The sequence below is a fragment of the Sapajus apella genome, unplaced genomic scaffold (genome assembly GCF_009761245.1).
Source record: "Sapajus apella isolate SASKATOON/1434 unplaced genomic scaffold, GSC_monkey_1.0 scaffold119, whole genome shotgun sequence".
Lineage (NCBI taxonomy): Eukaryota > Metazoa > Chordata > Mammalia > Primates > Cebidae > Sapajus > Sapajus apella.
Window position 1 is genome coordinate 1,013,911 of NW_022437059.1, and position 18,822 is coordinate 1,032,732.

Genomic DNA, 18,822 nt, shown 5'->3' on the forward strand with positions numbered 1-18,822 from the left:
TGCCTACAGACCCAGGAGGGAGGAGGAAAGGCAAAGAGAGCCTGGGAAAGGAGAGGGAAACAGAGGCCCTGGCGCTGGGGGAAAGGAGAGTCATTGGTATTCTGGGCGCTGAGGAGTTCCTGGCTGGGCAGCACTCAAGGCCCACCCCCTGGCATCAGGCTGCACATTCAGCATCCACAGCCCTGGCCAGTAGGCCTTCTGGCTCCCGGCAACGCCTGCATTTTGCACATTGGTTTGCATGACTGGTAATGTCCCTTCACAGCGGCACCACACCCCACCCCCATCCCAGGTCTAGAGATTTCCTGACTTGCTTTGCTTAACCCATGCTTCTGCTGTCTAACCTCCATCCTTACAGCTGCAAAGTCAGCTCCTCCTCTGTGCAGGGAGTGGGAGCACCACAGGAGCCAAAGCCCCAATCATAGCTGCCTCCAGGGTCATTTGCACCCCATTCTGCCTCCAGAAACGAGCTTCCCGTTTTTATTGGGGAGGGTGTCTCTTTTCAGGAGCAAAGCCCCCATTCTCCCTTCATCCACTTCTCTACAGTCAATTGAATCTCTCCTCCTCCTTCATGGACCAAAGAGAAGTCCCTCCGGCTGTCCAACTTCCACCCCTCCAGCTGCGACATCGTCATGCTCTAGCTCAGCGAACGCTTGGCGAACGCTCCTTCCCCGCCCCTCCTGACCCTCCTCCCTACTCCAAGTCCTCGGCTTCTCATCCCCGGAACGATGTCCTACTTCGCTCGTCCTTGCTCTCGCCGTTGCCGCCGGGAACCGACGCAGAGAAGGCAGCGGGTCCCGTGACCGTCCCGAGCCCCCCGCGCTCCAGGCCAGGGGACTGGGGCGGCCCCGGGGAGGGCGGGGCAGGGGCGGGGGGAAGAAAGGGGGTTTTGTGCAGCGCCTTCCGAAGGTCCTGCGGCCCTAGCCTCTCCTCGCGCCCGCGCAGTCCCCGCCGCAGTCTCAGCTGCAGCTGCAGGACCGAGCCGTGGACCGGGAGGAGACCCACGGAGGAGGCGGCAAACTTCGCAGTGCCGCGCCCCAACCCGAGCCCGGGGTAGGTGAGTGCCTCCGCAGCCCTGCCGCCCGCCCTGGGGCGAGGGACAGAGGGAGGGGAGTGCCCGCTTGATCCGCGCCCCCCCACCCCCGGCCCTCGCCTCGAGGCTCTGGGGCACCCAACGCGTCGACTCCTGACCCCGCGGCGGGGTAAGTTGCCGGCCAGCCCCGAGCACCCGGGCAGCCCCCCTGCTGCTCGCAGTCTGATCTGCAGCCCCTCGGGTCCTCGCATCTTCCCTGCTGCGCGCTCCTGTCCCAGCGCGGCCGCCCAGATTTCCGACCTTGTCCGGGCATGGCGGTAGCGGTCGGGATCAGTCCCTGCCTCCGTGCCCCACGCGCAGGCAGCTCTGCGGGAGGAGCAGTGGCCAGCAGCCCTTCTGGGGACACCTTACTGTAGCCGGGCAGGACAACCGGTCAGAGCCACTGTAAGGGGTGGTCGGGGTGCCGACTTCGGCTGCAATCCCAACTCCGCACCTTGCTCTGTGACCTTGGGGTACTTAGTTGACCTCCCTGAACCTCGCGTTCCTCATCGGTGTCATGAGCAGAATATAAACAATCTTTTTCTCACAGTTGAGGTTATCCACGGGAAGCATTTAGGAGAACCGCCTGGAGTAGATGTCAGTAACTGTTAGCTGGAATTCCGTTCGCACTCTTGCATTCCCTCCTAGCACTGCCAGGGGCCTGGGAATTCCCTCTCCCAGGTATTTCCATATCCTGTCAGTCATTCCCCCACTTATTAGAATAGCTCTGCCTACATGGTTCTAATAAGACCAAGAGATTGGCATCAATATGGAGGGGCACCGTTATTATCTGCATTACTTAGATTGCAGATGAGAACAGTAAGATCAGGGAACAGTGTTACCCATAGACCCGCCCACAGTATTACCAGTGCCTATGTTGTTCTGGCTAACTTTGCTATTTATAACAGCACCATCCACATTTCAGATTCTGTAGGAGAGGGATCTACAACAGCCCGGCTGGTGATGTTGCTAATAGTATTATTAGTTGTGCTTCCAATAAAAAGGGTATTTATATAATGATTGCAATTACTCCCCCAGGCCCTAAGGCCCGGCTGATATCACAGATATTGTGTAGGCTCGTGTTGCTCCTCATGAAGCCATTAAGGGGGTAGCAGAGAACTTCCCTCCTGCGGTGGGCAAAGTTCTGACCTCTTTCGCCTCCCTGCTGCCCCTGCTGAGGGCTGGAGCTCAGTTCCTATGGGACAGACCTTGGCTGCCAGCTGATGGGTATTCAGCATGGAGGGTGGTCCAGCATGGTTAGGTGTGTGTACACGCGTGCTTGCCTGCACACACACATACACACACACACACACACACACACACACAGAAACACACAGAGCCTGGTCTTAACTCTCTGGATTGGGTCTATGAAGACTGTGAGGGAGATGGACATCCACGGTCAGACAGAAATGATGATGTAATAAGAGGAAAGTTTCCTGAACAGCTCGAGAAATTCAGAACAAGGGCAGAGATCCAGAGGCTGGAGCAGAAACAGAGAGGGTGTGGTGTGGAGTCAGGGGAAGGGACAGCATGACTGCTGAGCTCTCAGGGTTAGAGACAGAGTGGTGTGCCCGGCTCTGGAGGAGGAGAAGACGGTGTGGAGGTGAGTGGTCTGTGGGATAGAGAAGGCCACAGAACCCTGGACCCCTGGGTTCCGAGGCTGGCACCAGATATGGGGAAGTCTGAGTTTCATCAGGGTTCCTAGCTGCACCCAGGAGGGCTGAGGCCCAAGCCTGGGGAAACAGAGCTGTCTGAGAACCTCGTGGGGTTACCCTCTTGGCCTGTCTGGTCAGTGACTCCTATTCTTGGGATCAGGGACAGGTGGTCCTCCATGTTCCAGAGCAGTTAGGTCCTCATTGGCCTCAGACCCTCTTCCCTCACTCTCCCACTGTCAGGGCAGAGGCGAAACAGTGGTCCAGGGTGTTGGCCCTAAAGTGACTCCAATATATGGGTTTCTGGGCCGCTGTCAGAGAGTTGGGAGCCAGATCTGTGAGCAGCTCCAGCTCCAGCCCAGAGAGAAGGGAGGGGGGTCTCCAGAAGGGGACTGGGCCCGGGCTCTGGCACAGCTCAGATGCATGGCAAACAGTCTTCCCAGCACCCAGCAGGCACTGGCTGAATGGTCCCCACTCCAGCCCCAGAATAGTCCTCCCAAGCGCCCCCATTCCTGAAGCTGATCTCAGCACCTCTAATCTGGCCCCATCAAGAGCTTCCTCCCTCTCCAAGGTCAGAGAGAGGCCATAAACATCTGGTTGTGCCACTCCTCCCCCAGCTCTGACCCTGAGGGAATGATACCCAGGCACAGTGGGGGAGATGAAGTTATGATGGCAAGCAGGTGGGAGGATCTGGGAAAAGTAGGAAATTTCCCATCAGCTCAGGCTTAGGAAAGTGGGGGGCAGGTATGAAGGCAGAGCCTGAGATGGTAGGGGATCATGGGGGATCAACAGTAGGCCTGGAGTGGGAGTGCACAGCCAGTGGAATAAACCTGATCTCTAGGAAGTCCTGCCTGCAGTCTAACCTTCAATTCTCTTGCTGCATCATTGGCCTATTCCAAGGCAGACCTGGATCTCCATCCTCTCCTGAGTTTAGCCCAACCCTTAAAGATGATGTTGGACACTAGCTTTGGGCCTTCTATCCTGGGAGTACGTTGCCCTGGTGCCTGACTTGGCTTTGCTAGGGATCCAGGGTCAGCCCTATCCTCTGAGCCTCAGTCTCCATTTCTCAATGTCACACTGTGTCCCTTTTATGAGAGTGTAAATGCTTTGAGATCTTTGGAGGAATATTCTGGGTTCCAGAGCTTCTGATAGCCAGGGGTAGGAAGGGGTGGCCCCTCACATTTATTCTCACCCCCCTTAGTCCACCCTCCAGCCCAAGGCTTTCACAAAAGGTGGGGTGGGGGAAGGGAAGAGCTGGATGGAGGCCAGACTGGCAGAGACAGGGGCTTTGTCCCAACTGGTTTCTGAGCCAGGAGTTCCGGTGGGAAAGCCCGTGCCAGGCAGAAAGGAGAGGCTGGGAAGAAGAAGGGAGGAGGCAGCCAAGGAAGGGGGATGGAGGATGTTGGGGAATAAAGAGAAAAGTTTCCTTACAAGTAATGATGGGGAGAAGGTAGAGGAGAGGGTAGACTCAGGAGAAGCTGTGCTTGCTTGGGTTCAGTCTAGGAGGCCCTCCTGGAAGAAGTCAGGTGAGTATGGTGTCCATGGAGGCAGGGACAGTCAGGGAAGGCTAGAGAGGTACTGTGGGAGGAGGCTCTGGGTTCGAGGACAGAGTCTGGCACTGGGAGGAGCAGAAGGAATTCTGAGTATAACAGCACCCACCGTTCATGCTATATGCTGAGTTCCTACTGTGGGCTTGGGGCTGTGCATTAGTACAGAAGTTTTAAGATACAAAACACTCTCAAAGCACATGGTCCCATCACATCACACTCATGAAGTAGTGATAATGATGCCCTTTTATAAACAAGAAAATAGGGCCGGGCGCGGTGGCTCACGCCTGTAATCCAAGCACTTTGGAGGCCGAGGCGGGCGGATCTCCTGAGGTCGGGAGTTCAAGACCAGCCTGACCAACATGGTGAAACCCAGTCTTTAAAAAAATAAAACACACACACACAAGAAAATAAAGGCCCAGAGAAGGTAAGGAGCTTGGCTTAAGTCACATAGTGAGTTGACTAGGACTTGGGTCTTGGTTCTGAGAAGAATTCCCTTGGTGGGAAGATGGGGATCAGAAACAGAGAGTTCACGGTGATGTGAAGGTAAGGGGCTTCTGGAGCCAGGATAGGTGCGAACCCACGTGGGTGTGGTAGGGAGCCAGGGGAAGTCCATCCTGAAGTCTACCCCATCTTTCCTTCTCTAGTCCTTCCATCAGCCTGCAGCATGGCTCAGCTGCTCCTGCCCCTGCTGGCAGCCCTGGTCCTGGCCCAGGTTCCTGCAGCCCTAGCAGATGCTCTGGAAGGAGACAGCTCAGGTAAGCCACCCCACTTGGGGTCACCATCTCTGTCTTGTTCAGCCCTAACCAACTGCTTCCAGGCTCAGCGGTCCCAGGAAGAGAGATAATTGGGAGGGCCGTTGGGAAGGGTCCAGGCTGGAACACCTGGAAATAAGGGCTGAGCTGTGAGCATCTGGTGGTGTGGAGAATTCCTGGGGCAGGACTAGGGAGAGGCGCTGGGGCAAGGTTTTGGGTCTCTAATGTGAAGGATGGGGGACCCTGGAACTAGGAGGTGGGAAAGGGGCGGAAATGGGAGAAACCCTGAAGGAAACCCTAAGGGAATAGACTGGGAAACTGGGCTGGAGGACCAAGGGGGCGTGGTCGGAAGACCCAGAGGGTGAGGTCAGAGGACCCTTGGCTGTGGTCTAGGAATTTTGGAGGGGAAGTGGAAGACTCTGAGAGCAGGATAAGGAATCCTGGGGCAGCACTGACTGGGAGACTTTGGGGGAGGGGTCTGGAGACCGTGGGGGTGGGCCTGGAGGACCCAGAGATAGGGCTGCAGGACCCTGGCCCCTGGTCCTAGGGGGAGCAGGGAATCCTGGGGCGGAAGAAGGGATCCTGGAGCGGGGCTTGGAGGCCACCGGGTGGGAGTCCGAGGGTCCACAGCGGGAAGTTCCAGCCGGCTGCACCCGTTCACAGAGGACCGCGCCTTCCGAGTGCGCATCTCCGGCGACGCGCCACTGCAGGGCGTGCTCGGCGGCGCCCTCATCATCCCATGCCACGTCCACTACCTGCGGCCGCCGTCAAGCCGCCGGGCGGTGCTGGGCTCTCCGCGGGTCAAGTGGACCTTCCTGTCCGGGGGCCGGGAGGCAGAGGTGCTGGTGGCGCGGGGAGTGCGCGTCAAGGTGAACGAGGCCTACCTATTCCGCGTGGCACTACCTGCGTACCCCGCGTCGCTCACCGATGTCTCCCTGGCGCTGAGCGAGCTGCGCCCCAACGACTCAGGCATCTACCGCTGCGAGGTCCAGCACGGCATCGATGACAGCAGCGACGCTGTGGAGGTCAAGGTCAAAGGTGAGAGGGCAGGGAGGTTCCCGGAGGGAGGAAGCCAGGGAAGGGAGGTCTCCTGCTCTTGGGGAGCCCACAGTGTAAGGGGGAAGCAAAGGTAGCTGGAAGGCGCAGCCTGGGTTGGAAGAGTGAGGAGGTAGGCACATGCCTTTGTTGCCTCCTTTCTTCAGGTGGAGGAAATTCTGCCCACAGTCTAACTTGAGTCCCTCATGCTGTAGAATGAGCACAATTGAACTTTACCCCTGTGTACAGAGGAGTGACAAGGAGGGTGAGGAGAGGCCAGTGTGCTGGGTGGTCACCTGGCTGAGGGGTCCTCTCTGCCCCACAGGGGTCGTCTTTCTCTACCGAGAGGGCTCTGCCCGCTACGCTTTCTCCTTTGTTGGGGCCCAGGAGGCCTGTGCCCGCATCGGAGCCCGCATTGCCACCCCGGAGCAGCTCTATGCCGCCTACCTTGGAGGCTATGAGCAATGCGATGCTGGCTGGCTGTCGGATCAGACCGTCAGGTGGGCTGGGGCTGTGGACTGGGGCTGTGGGCTGGGGCTGTGGACTGGGGCTGTGGACTGGGGCTGTGGGCTGGGGCTGTGGACTGGGGATGTGGACTGGGGCTTCTATTTGCCCCTGAGGTGGCCACGGCCCCCCTTCTGCCAGGTGCTGCCTGCTGCATCAGGCTGGGCGTACAGGGCTCTCTGCCTCTGGGGGATGAGACAGGTCTGAGGAGGGAAGGAGAGGACCCCGAGCATGTGCGTCCCCGTAGAGCTGGGAGGATGGCCAGCTGTCCGCAAGTGGCTGCACTGAGGGGGCAGTGGGACTCAGGAGAGTCAGTATGGGCTGGCTCCCTGGTGAAAGCATCCGTACTAAGTGATTCTGTCCGTCCTCCCCAGGTATCCCATCCAGACCCCACGAGAGGCCTGTTATGGAGACATGGATGGCTTCCCCGGGGTCCGGAACTACGGTGTGGTGGATCCAGATGACCTCTATGATGTCTACTGTTATGCTAAAGACCTGAATGGTGAGTGGGAGCGAGAGATTTCCAGGGGACAATCTCCCACCCCTGTAGTGCCCATAGGTCCTCCTGAGGCCTCTGCAGGACCTTACTACCCCTCCCAAGTTTAAGGGAGCAAGCAGGAGGAAGGAGACAATTGGTGTCCCTCTCTGCAAACACTGTCACAGAGCAAGCTCAAGACCAAAGTCTCAGCCAGGCAGCAGGATACCGAGTTGAGCTCATCTGTCACCTGCTGGGTGGACTCTGTGCATGACTCTGCAGAATGAATAGTTTGGGCCCCATTCCTTTGAGCTCTAATATCCATCTTGAGGTTCTATTGAGACTTTGATCCTATGAAGTAGAGTAGTTGACTCCCTGCCACAGATGAGGGAACTGGAGAAGCTTGCCCAGGGTTCCTATGGGAGCCCAGAGTGGAAGGAGCTACCAGCTGCCTGGTAACCCAGCCTTCTCTTCTCCATCCAGGAGAACTGTTCCTGGGGGACCCTCCAGAAAAGCTGACATTGGAGGAAGCACGGGCGTACTGCCAGGAACGGGGTGCAGAGATTGCCACCACGGGCCAGCTGTATGCAGCCTGGGATGGTGGCCTGGACCGCTGCAGCCCAGGGTGGCTGGCTGACGGCAGTGTGCGCTACCCCATCGTCACACCCAGCCAGCGTTGTGGTGGGGGCTTGCCAGGTGTCAAGACTCTTTTCCTCTTCCCAAACCAGACTGGCTTCCCCAACAAGCACAGCCGCTTCAACGTCTACTGCTTCCGAGGTGAGCCCACCTCCCTGCAGAAGCTGAGACCAGTCTCAGAAAGGCAGAGCTGAGCTCTAAAAGACCTACCCCGGTCTCATCAGTGTAGCTCAGGGCTTTGCCATTTGCCTGAAGGGGTCTTGGGTGAAGTCCAGCTTGTCATCGAGGGGTCTAATTCCGGGCATGCGCCCTGGTGTGGTGTCTGTCTTGGCCCGAGGAATGGTCACCTTTTGGCCTCTCCTTATCTGCCTTCCCACCAGTGTCCATGCCTTGCTTGTTTCAGCTGGGCTGCTGAAAAGAGCGCCCATTTCCTGTCAGCTTATTGGCAGAGCAGAGATGACCAACATTCTCTGAATCCAATGAGTAATCTGCTCAGGTTGTTCCAGTCAAGAACCAAATGCCCTCAGGAGCCCTCTGGAGGATTTCCAGAACCTACAGCTTAAAGAAGGTGTCAGATCTTTAACTAGCAAATACTGGTGATGGACGCAATTCCCCCTAAAGGGAGCAGGATCTTAAGTACATTTGGGAATAGAGATAGTTTTCTGCCCACATCTTGTGGTTTGTTTTTGGGTTTTTTGAGATGGGGTCTCGCTCTGTCACCCAGGCTGGAGTGCAGTGGTGTGATCATGGTTCACTGTAGCCTCAACCTCCCTGGGCTCAGGGGATCCTTCCATGTCAGCCTCCAGAGTAGGTGGGACCACAGGCTCATGCCACCATATCTGGCTAATTTTTGTAATTTTTGTAGAGATGGGGTTTTGCCACATGCCCAGGCTGGTCTTGAACTCCTGAGCTCAAGCGATCTGCATACCTGGGCCTCCTGAAGTGCTAGGATTTATAGGTGTGAGCCACTGCACTCAAAACTGCCCATATCTTATGTTGGAAGCTAGAGGGGAGGTAGTTCCTGGGACCCTTAGAGGGAAAAGGCCCAGGCCAAGGGTGACTGACAATCAGAGAGGCATTGCCATGGGGTGTCTGGGTCCTTCCCCGATTGTAAGCGTGCAATACTGCTACAAGAGCTAGAAGCAGAAATGAGAAGATACATCCTTTACCCTCAAGGAGCATTTGGTTTAAAAGGGGAAGACACAGCTTTTGCCACGGAAACCCTAGCCAAGGGAAGACAAGATGCCTCACTCCCAGGATGAGGAGTGACTGAGAGAAAAGCATTACTTCCATTGGGACAGATCCGTGGACATCTTTGGCTGGGGGCTGGGGAAGGGTGGGGAAGTAAATGTCCATAGGAAGATGGATCCATCTGAAAAGGCCTCCTGGAACCGGGCTAGTAATAATAACAATAATAACAGCTAAAACTTCTATGCGCTGGTTATGATTATGTGCCAAGCCAAGCACTGTTTTGGAAAGAAATGGACTGGATCATGAAGAGGGGCACGGGGAGGGGGAATATGACTCCAGTTGGGACTACAGTTGGTGGAGGACAGAGGCAGCAAGGGTACAAGGTCTGGTGTGGAGTAAGGCTCACTGGAGCAGGTGATGAAGGCAGGGATGCACTGTCCTGTCTTGCCTGGCTGAGCACAGTCGGCCCTCAGGGCTTTTCTTAGCCCAATTCCACCTTCACTTCACTGGTTTTCTGCTCTTGGCTCCCTTTCCCAGAGGACAAGTAAACCATTCTAAACCTCTGGTTATTTGAAGGAAGTAGATCCCAGAAGGCGGTGGCCCCTTCCCTTGCCTACTTGCCCCATGACTGAGATCCTCACGTGGTGCCTGAAGTTATTCCTGCACTCTGCCCTCCAGCTATCCTGAGGAGATGGAAGCCTCCCCCCTTCTATTTCAAGAATTTTGGAGGCTGGGTGCAGTGGCTCACTCCTATAATCCCAGCACTTTGGGAGGCCAAGGTGGGTGCACCACTTGAGGCCAGGAGTTCGAGATCAACCTGGCAAACATGGCAAAACCCTGTCTCTACTAAAAATACAAAAATTAGCTGATCATGGTGGCGCATGCCTATAGTCCCAGCTACTTGGGAGGCTAAGATGGGAGAATCACGTGAACCCAGGAGACGGAGGTTGCAGTGAGCTGGGAACATGCCACTGCACTCCAGCCTGGGTGACAGAATGAGACTCTTGTCTAAAAAAAAGAATTTGGGAATGCATGGGACCCCCTCACACCTTGTTCCAAGCCCAAGATCCCAAGGCACTAAAGCTGTTTCATCCATCCTGCTGGCTCCAGCCCCTGCCCCTTGGGAATATCTCACACCTGAGCCTTTCCTGACCACTCCAAAGTAATACTTCCCATCACTCTATCTTCTAACTCTGCTCAAGTATTCTTTACCTTGAACAGTATAATATATGTTTGTTTGTCATCTGTATTCAGAATATAATTTCCCTTAAGGGTAGGAGGTTTGCTGTTTTGTTCTACACTGTATCCTCAGTGTCCAGGAGAATACTTGGCATGACACACAGTAGGCACCTGATGAATGCTTGAGAAATGAGTGACAAAGTTCTGGGATGCTCCCTGGGCCCCACTGGGTGCTCCACAGGGAAGATGTGAGAGAATTGAGAGAATTCCATGGTGCAGGCTGCGACCCGGAAGGGCAGAGCTACCTATTCAGCCTCGCATCAGCACTTTCCTCCTGCCACAGACTCAGCCCAGCCTTCTGCCATTCCTGAGGCCGCCAACCCAGCCTCCGACTCGGCCTCTGATGGACTAGAGGCCATCGTCACAGTGACAGAGACCCTGGAGGAACTGCAGCTGCCTCAGGAAGCCATGGAGAGCGAGTCCCGTGGGGCCATCTACTCCATCCCCATCATGGAGGACGGAGGAGGTGGAAGCTCCACTCCAGAAGACCCGGCAGAGGCCCCTAGGACGCTCCTAGGTAACTTGAACCCCTTATCCTGAGGACGTCTTGATCTGAAAGAAGTTGGGGGCAGAAGAGGAAAGCCCAGGTTGATGCTGGGGTCCTGGATGGCATGACTATATACCCTGTACTTTCTCAGCAGCTCAGGGGTGCAGGGCAGCTTTCTTGTCTCTCTCCCAACCTTCGCTTTTCCAGCAAATTCTACCTGCAACTCTATGGAACTAGAGATGCTTGCACTAAGGAGCTGCCCCCTGGAAAGGAGGGACCTCCCTTCTTTGGTCCCTCTTCCACCTCACCCGCCCAAAAGAGACTAGTTTTGACAGAGTAGGAGACGTAGGAGACAGAGATGCAATGACCATGTTCTCTGGGGCTAATGGCGGCTCACACAGCCTTCTCAAGTGCTGCCTTAACGTAGCTGGGGTCACGTTCTTCCAGTGCGGAGCAAGGACCACCTCTCCTCAGGGCGGACTCTTCCCTATTCCCCAGGGCCCACCCTCCCCTTCCCCTTTTTTCTTTCCTTCCGGTGTGGGCGCTGTCCCTGGTGCTGAACCGTTTGTGCTTTGCCTAGAATTTGAAACGCAATCCGTGGTACCGCCCACGGGGTTCTCAGAAGAGGAAGGCAAGGCATTGGAAGAAGAAGAGAAATATGAGGATGAAGAAGGGAAAGAGGAAGAGGAAGAAGAGGAGGAGGTGGAGGATGAGGCCCTGCGGGCATGGCCCAGCGAGCTCAGCAGCCCAGGCCCTGAGACCTCTCTCCCCACTGAGCCAGCAGACCAGGAGGAGTCACTCTCCCAGGCGCCAGCAAAGGCAGTTCTGCATCCTGATGCATCACCACTTCCTGATGGAGAGTCAGAAGCTCCCAGGCCTCCAAGGGTCCATGGACCACCTACTGAGACTCTGCCCACTCCCAGGGAGGGGAACCTAGCCTCCCCATCACCTTCCACTCTGGTTGGGGCAAGAGAGGTGGGGGAGGAAACTGGTGGTCCTGATCTATCTGGGGTACCTCGAGGAGAGAGCGAGGAGACGGGGAGCTCCGAGGATGCCCCTTCCCTGCTTCCAGCCACACGGGCCCCTGAGGGTGCCAGGGAGCTGGAGGCCCCCTCTGAAGATAATTCTGGAAGAACTGCCCCAGCAGGGACCTCAGTGCAGGCCCAGCCAGTGCTGCCCACTGACAGCGCCAGCCGAGGTGGAGTGGCCGTGGTCCCCGCATCAGGTAATTCTGTCCGAGGCTCAACTGCCCTCTTTGTCCTACTTCTTTTCCTCCCACTGCAGCTCTGGGTCACCTGACCTGTAGTCCTTTAACCCACCATCATCCCAAACTCTCCTGTCCTTTGCCTCCATTCTCTTACCCACCTCTACCTATGGGTCTCCAATCTCAGATACTCACCTGCAACTTCCATCCCAGCTCTCCAAGTCTTCACCCTGTGACCCCAGCCCCTCCACTGACCATCTGTGACCCTTCCCCGCTGTCAGGCCCTCCACCTGTGGCTTACATCTCACCAGCCCCACAGAGCATCCTCAGGCCTCTCCAGAGGCCCTCATCACCTATTGCAGCCTTCAGGGCTCAGCCCATTTCCCACTACTCCCGTCCCCCTCTTGTGTGCCATCCCCTTTAGCTGCCTCCCATTGATCTCAGAGGAGCCTGGGAGTCCCTTCCCATCCCTCAACCTCTGGGGTCCAGGAGAGCCCGTACCCCCACAGAGCCTTAAGCAACTACTTCTGTGAAGTATTTTTTGACTGTTTCATGGAAAACAAGCCTTGGAAATAAATCTCTATTAAACCGCTTTGTAACCAAGCTCTGGTACCCTCTGTCTCCATCTCCTGATGTCCACCCCTCTCATTCCATGGGTCTGTGTCATGGAGAGCACTTGGACGCTTCTTCTCTGGCTCTGTCTCTCCCTCTCTCTGTGTGTGTCTTGGCCTCTCTTCCTTTTTCATCTTCGGCTTCTCCCCTTGTCTGTCCCAGCAGTATAACAGCCCCTCATTATTCCCCCAGCCTCTCCTTCTTAGGCTTGTCTACACTTTTCTTCCTAGCTACTGAGATCCCAAAATTTGGCTGTACACATTACCCCCAGAGAAGTCATCATCCATAGTCTGAGGCAGTGCTGGGAGTTGTAGTCCTTCACTCCTGATGGGGAGGAACCCACTCAGCCTGGGGTGCATGTGTTGTGCATTTATGTTCACTTCTGATCCATCTTGGTGGTGCCAAGAGTCATAGTAACTGATAGTCTCAGCATAGAAGCAGTTCCCTGGCATTCAGGTGCCCTCACCCCCAGCCCCAGCCCTGCATCTCAGCAGGGGGTGATATCTAACTCTCATCCCACTACCCATAGCTTCCCTTTTCTCCACTAACTCTAACTCCTGCACTAATCACCATTCCTTACTCCCTAGAAGGAATGGTTTCACTCTCCCTAAACCCAAGGGGTCTCAAAGTACCTAATGCTGGAGAAGACACAGATCGAGGAGCAAGTGATGGAGAGTGTGAAAGAAGGAGTCAGGTTCTGGGGTCTGAGAGAAGCCCTCCCTACTCAGGAAGGCTAAGATTCCCAGTGGAGGTCCCTGGAGAAGGCTGGGATTCCCTTAGCCCTAGGACCCCTGTCTTAGATGGATCACATCCCGCGTCACACCCAGGCTTACCCATGTCAACTGTCAGCTCCCTGTGCAACTGGCCTTGGAGTTCAGCCCTATGGCAGATAGGGAGGGGGCTTGGTGGAAAAAGGAGCACAATTGGAGGTATCTACAGTGTCTTAGTTCCCCCATCTGGAGGGTAAGTGAGAAGTCTTGATTGCTGTTTCAACGGGAAGAAAGGAAAAACTTCTTGGTTGCGTAGGGTAGTAGGTATCCCTAAAAAGGGAGCGGAAGGATGACAAGAAGAAGAGTTCCTTCAAACAACTCTGCTTGCACTGGGTTCAGGTTCTGCAGCCCACAGCTAGGGGGAGGGACCCATGGCCTGGGTAGGGGACCAAAGACCAAGTTTAAGAGCCTCTGTCCCCCAGGGTTGGCGGGTTGAGTGGGAAGGAGCAGAAAGGACAACAGGAGGGGCAGGAAAGTATGAGGAATGGGAGGGGAGTTCAGGATTCTCCCCTCTGTGGGGCCTGGTGCTTAATGGGTTAAATGAAATACCTCTTCCTCTGGGGTTGGGAGATGGGCAGCACTACCAGCTGGGAAGAAATTATTGGCAGGAGGGAAGATGACAGGAGGAGTGGTGCTGGAAAAGCGGTTTCATTTTTACCCAAAACAGCTAGGTCAACCCAGCAAAATTCTTTGAATCGACTCCAGCTTCTCTCTCCACCCCCACTCTGATTTCCACCAGGCAGGGGGATCTGTGGCCAGGCCAGCATGAAGCATTATGGGCCTTGGCCATGGCTGCTAGAGGTGGATGGTAAAGTCTGAAGGGTCCCGCCCTGGGGTGGTTTTTATCTCCCATGGCTGAGGGCCTTGACCTTCATAGTTGGTCTGTGGAGCCAGCTTCCCCTGAGTCATCTGAACCAGAAAAGATTGGAAACTGACAGCTCCTCTAGCACCCAGGCACACTCTAAGGACAGCCACCTCCTACACCAGGATCCAGAGAGAAAAAATCCAGTAAAGCAGATGGCCGGCCTACCCAGATGCAGCTAGATCCAGACAACAGATTGCAGACCCTCAGGGTAGTGTGTTAGTCTAAGAGGGCTGCCTGGAGGAGAGGGAGACAGAAGGAGCGGGTGAGCTGGATTCTAGGTTGGAGAACCTGCAGAAGGCCCAAAGTGGAGTTGAGAGAGGGAGCCTGTAATGGGAAGAGTCTGTGGATATAAGAAGGGGAGGCGAGAGGTTGAGTGATGTTGAGAGAGAGCTGCATGTGTGAGGCCAGTCGGCACTGCAGGACAATGGGAGCTGCGGCCAGGGGAGAAGGGGCAGGGCATAGAGTGAGGAAAGTGGGCTGGATCTCCACTGACCACTGTAAGGCTGACTGACTGCCCAGTGGACGAACAGTTAGTATTCATGTGGACCACACCAATATCAGGTCTCAGGAGCAGTCAAGGGAGACCACACTCCACTGTTGCTATGGTAATCCTCCTGTCCCCTCCTTCACTTCCATTTATCCTACTTACACTATACAGAACTGTGCTGGGACCTGGCACAAAGACAAGGGGATGAGGGACTAAACTCCAAGCCTAGAGAAGAAAAATGACCTGCCCAATGTCACACAGAAGAGCCAGGAGCAAGATAAGAGTTTAGATCTGTAACGTTCTGTGCCCAGCATATTTCTCCATCCAGGGCCTGGGTCCCGTGGGCCCTCCTGACCACTTCTCCCCAGCCTCTTTTGGGCTGGGCTCACATTTGACCATAACAATGGCCTGCACAAGGCGGGGCCGATGCTGGAGTGGGGAGCAGGGAGAGGAAAGAAACCCAGAACTCAAGGCTGGATTGTGACCAGAGGCAGGCTCTAGGGGAGCTTTTAGGGTGCTGTTACAGCTTCCAGGACAGAAAGGTCAAGGCTGGGGGACCCTCTGCACCCTCTCCTGGAGGTCTCAGGCTGCAGCGTCGGGCTGCCTTGCTCCCCCCGCCTCACTTCTTTCCCCTCTTAGGTGACTGTGTCCCCAGCCCCTGCCACAATGGTGGGACATGCTTGGAGGTGGAGGGAAAGGTCCACTGCATATGTCTGCCTGGCTATGGGGGGGACCTGTGCGATGTTGGTGAGTGTTGAGGGATGGAGGGGTGCAGGTTTGAAGCCTGGACCCTGCCATAACATGCTACCTCTAGGAGGGGGGAGGGAGGACACTGGTTTTGGCCTTGTCATTAATGAGTCCCTGCTTTAGGCAAGTTGCACAACTTCCCTGAGCGCTACCCTCAATTTTCTTATCTAAGTGAAACCAAAATGCCTCTCATAGGGGGTCCGTTTGACGCCAGTGCAAAGCATACTCCTGGCATTTAATTGGCGGTCAATACATGACAGGCTCCATTCTCCTGGAGAGAAGAGCACTGCTCTTTAGCATGGAGACCCAGGCCGTAACTCCATCCCCCACCCCGGTCCCTGTCTCTTAGAAAAGGCCCCTGCCCAAGAGCCCCTCCAGGCTCCTGCTAGCCCCCTCATTCTCCACTAGCTCCTTGGCGTCGCCTCTTGCCCCTTTAGTCCCGCCCCTCTCGGCCTGCGGTAGTGGAAGGAGCCCAGTCCCTTCCAGGATACCTGCCCGCCCTGGGTTCTGGGGCCCTGAGATGCCCGCCCTCCTGTGCCACAGGCCTCCACTTCTGCAGCCCGGGCTGGGACGCCTTCCAGGGCGCCTGCTACAAGCACTTTTCCACAAGAAGGAGCTGGGAGGACGCAGAGACCCAGTGCCGGATGTACGGCGCGCATCTGGCCAGCATCAGCACGCCCGAGGAACAGGACTTCATCAACAGTGGGCCGGGGGACAGGAAGGGAGGGGCCCCCGCCATCCGCTCTCACTCTCTCACTCGCCTAACCGCTTTCCTCATTAACCCATGCACTGTTCCCTTGGTTTTCTCCAGCTTGCATTCCGTCACCCATTCGTTCACTCCCTTTCTCTTTCTCTCTTCCTCCTTCCCACCCTACGCGAAGGCAGTGGCCTCGCCGTGGAGTGCGCGTGTGTGGGCCGGGCCGCCGCGCAGGGGGCCGCCTCCAGCCCCTCCAACCTCCCGGCTCTCCTCCCTCCGTCCGCCTCCCCCAACTCCAATCTTGTTGAAAGTTTTCACTCTTTTTCCAGAGCGCCCCTTTTCTAGCCTGGGTCGATATCTTCCTTATTCTCCCACCCCCATTCTCCTGCGTTCCATCTGGCCCTTGCGCAGAGGCTGGAGGGAGGGAGAAGAACCCGGGAGGGGCGGTTCTGGATGGCCGGGAAGGGTTTCCCCGGCCGTAGCCGCAGACCGCCAGGGAGCGGGGAACGGCCGCCATCTGCTGGCGGCGGCGCTCACTGCACGCCTCCGCCTCCCTAGATCGGTACCGGGAGTACCAGTGGATCGGGCTCAACGACAGGACCATCGAAGGCGACTTCTTGTGGTCGGATGGCGTCCCCCTGGTGAGAGGCCCCGGTCGACCCTGCCGTCCAGCTCGCTTCCTCTAAGCGCTTCTGCCCCCTGCCACCCCCACCCCTCCTGATCCTGTCCCCTTCTTTTTCTGGCTTCCTTCCCTTTCTCGTGCCCCTACCCTGGTCCCCCTGGGCTCTCCTCCCTTCCTTGTGTCCCTCTCTGTTCCCTTCTGCCTCCCATTCTCCCTCCCCTAAAGTCCCTGCCCTCTCCTTTACCCTTCGCCGGGAGGTCCCTTACTCCTCAGCCCTAGCCTAGGGTTCTGGGGCCCTGAGATTCCCGCCCTTCTGTGCCGCAGGCCTCCGCTTCTGCAGCCCCGGCTGAGACGCCTTCCAGGGAGCCTGCTGCAAGCACCCTCCTGACCCTGTCCCTTGACCCTGGGCCCTCCCACACCCGTCCTCCTCCCCAGATCCTCTAGGCCCTCTCCCAGAGCTCCTGGGGTAGGAGCTCCTCACTACCTCCTCCGTCCCCCCAGCTCTATGAGAACTGGAACCCTGGGCAGCCTGACAGCTACTTCCTGTCTGGAGAGAACTGCGTGGTCATGGTGTGGCATGATCAGGGACAATGGAGTGATGTGCCCTGCAACTACCACCTGTCCTACACCTGCAAGATGGGGCTGGGTGAGGGCGGGCAAAGGAGGGTCCCAGCAAGGAAGTGGAGGGGTGGGCTAGGGGAGCAGGGGGACTGATTCCTGTAGACAGAGAGTGCAAAGCTACACAGCGGAGCCAGAACGTGTTCCAGACCATGGGAGAGCTAACGAGTTATGTGGGTCCACTTGGAATCCCGGATCTTTTTTCGTCATGTGGTGGCCCATTTTTCTCTTCCCCATGAAGATTCTGGGAACCGCCACCCACAGAGCCAGGCTCCCAGTTCCTAACTGTGTCCCTTCGCAGTGTCCTGTGGGCCCCCACCAGAGCTGCCCCTGGCTCGAGTGTTTGGCCGCCCGCGGCTGCGCTACGAGGTGGACACGGTGCTACGCTACCAGTGCCTAGAAGGACTAGCCCAGCGCAATACGCCGCTGATCCGCTGCAATGAGGACGGTCGTTGGTGGACCCCCCAGATCTCCTGCGTGCCCCGAAGGCCTGTGAGTGCCAGGAGGAGGCAGGTGGGGATGGGGGACGGTAACCAACGGTAGCCCTGGACTCCAGGCTCAGCCCTGCCTGTCACTGGCAATGTGACCTTGGAACAGCCACTGCTCCTCTCTGAGGCAAAGGGAAAGAGGTGGGCTGGAGGCTCTGGGGGTCTTCAGGGCTGATGTCTGATAACATGCAGCCGCATTCTGGGCCCTTACGGGCTGAGCGCGAATACCAGAGGGCAGGCTCTAAGGAGAGGAGGAGGAGGAGCCAGGGTGGAGAGTGAGCGTGTGTGTCTTCCCCAGTCCCGAGCTCTGCACCCAGAGAAGGCCCCAGAAGGACGTCAGGGGAGGCTACTGGGACGCTGGAAGGCGCTGCTGACCCCACCTTCCAGCCCTACCCCAGGTCCCTAGCGGGCTAAGCCTTGCGCCCTGCCGGCCACAGTACCGGCCTGTCACCCAAACCCTCCCGATACCCTGTGCTCCTGCCACCACAGGAAATAACAACAGGACGAAGGGTGGCGTCGAAGTGCAGGTGACAGTGCCTGAAGGGGCTTCTGGGAAATACCTGGGAGGCTCCAGCCCAGCCCAGGCCCCCTCCCCCTCCCCTGGGCACCAGCTCTTCCCCTCAGGGCCGGGGAAAGTCCCTAAGTGCCTCCACTGCCTTCTCCCTGGCAGCCATCCTTTCCCCTCCATTCCTCTCGGGAGCACTATGTCTACTCATTCTGGGTTTTCCAAGGGAATGGGCCTGCAGGATGGAGTGTCTGTCAGACCAGCAGGAAATAAAACTGCATTTGAGCCCAAGCAAGTTGGATGCTTCTGTGTGCGTGTCTGTGAGAGAGAGAGAGGTGTGGGTGGGCAGGGCCTCGTAGTGTACATAGAGCTTCGGTGTGTATTCGCTTCCGAAGGTCAGAGACGTCCCCAAGATGTCAGCGGTAGACAGACAGCTGCCAGTAAGTACGTAAGGAATGGAGGATCGCACGGGGGCTGGGGGACAGCCGGAGCGATGCAGCATGTTTGCAAAGGGATGGAGTACCCTGAGTGCCTAAGAGCCAAGCGGACGCCAGTGAGTTCTGCCTGGGGAGGAGAAGGGCGGGGGTCCCAGAGGGGAGGCAGAGGTTGGTGCCTTG

At 56.9% G+C, this 18,822-nt stretch overlaps 1 protein-coding gene across 2 annotated transcripts; it reads left to right on the forward strand.

Annotated features, from left to right (window-relative positions):
• Positions 1 to 983: 983 nt before the first annotated feature.
• On the forward strand, positions 984 to 18,500 carry BCAN (brevican). 2 transcript variants are annotated; one of them, XM_032260662.1, is made up of 14 exons: positions 984 to 1,050; positions 4,916 to 5,026; positions 5,687 to 6,061; positions 6,384 to 6,558; positions 6,937 to 7,064; positions 7,521 to 7,814; positions 10,387 to 10,620; positions 11,171 to 11,815; positions 15,168 to 15,275; positions 15,819 to 15,977; positions 16,531 to 16,613; positions 17,096 to 17,240; positions 17,514 to 17,704; positions 17,999 to 18,500. In XM_032260662.1, exons 2-14 carry the CDS (start codon positions 4,936 to 4,938, stop codon positions 18,104 to 18,106), a joined length of 2,736 nt encoding a protein of 911 aa, XP_032116553.1. In that variant the 5' UTR covers positions 984 to 1,050; positions 4,916 to 4,935; the 3' UTR covers positions 18,107 to 18,500. The 2 variants fall into 2 exon arrangements, with proteins under 2 accessions (XP_032116553.1, XP_032116552.1); XM_032260661.1 differs by having other exon boundaries at positions 988 to 1,054.
• Positions 18,501 to 18,822: the final 322 nt, after the last annotated feature.

Bases quoted from the DNA above. Each gene is read 5' to 3' on its own strand.
- BCAN (XM_032260662.1), top strand. From the start codon at position 4,936: ATGGCTCAGCTGCTCCTGCCCCTGCTGGCAGCCCTGGTCCTGGCCCAG. The intron at 10,621-11,170 runs GTAACTTGAACC...TGCTTTGCCTAG, and splicing joins GGCCCCTAGGACGCTCCTAG to AATTTGAAACGCAATCCGTG. The intron at 16,614-17,095 runs GTGAGAGGCCCC...CCGTCCCCCCAG, and splicing joins GGTCGGATGGCGTCCCCCTG to CTCTATGAGAACTGGAACCC.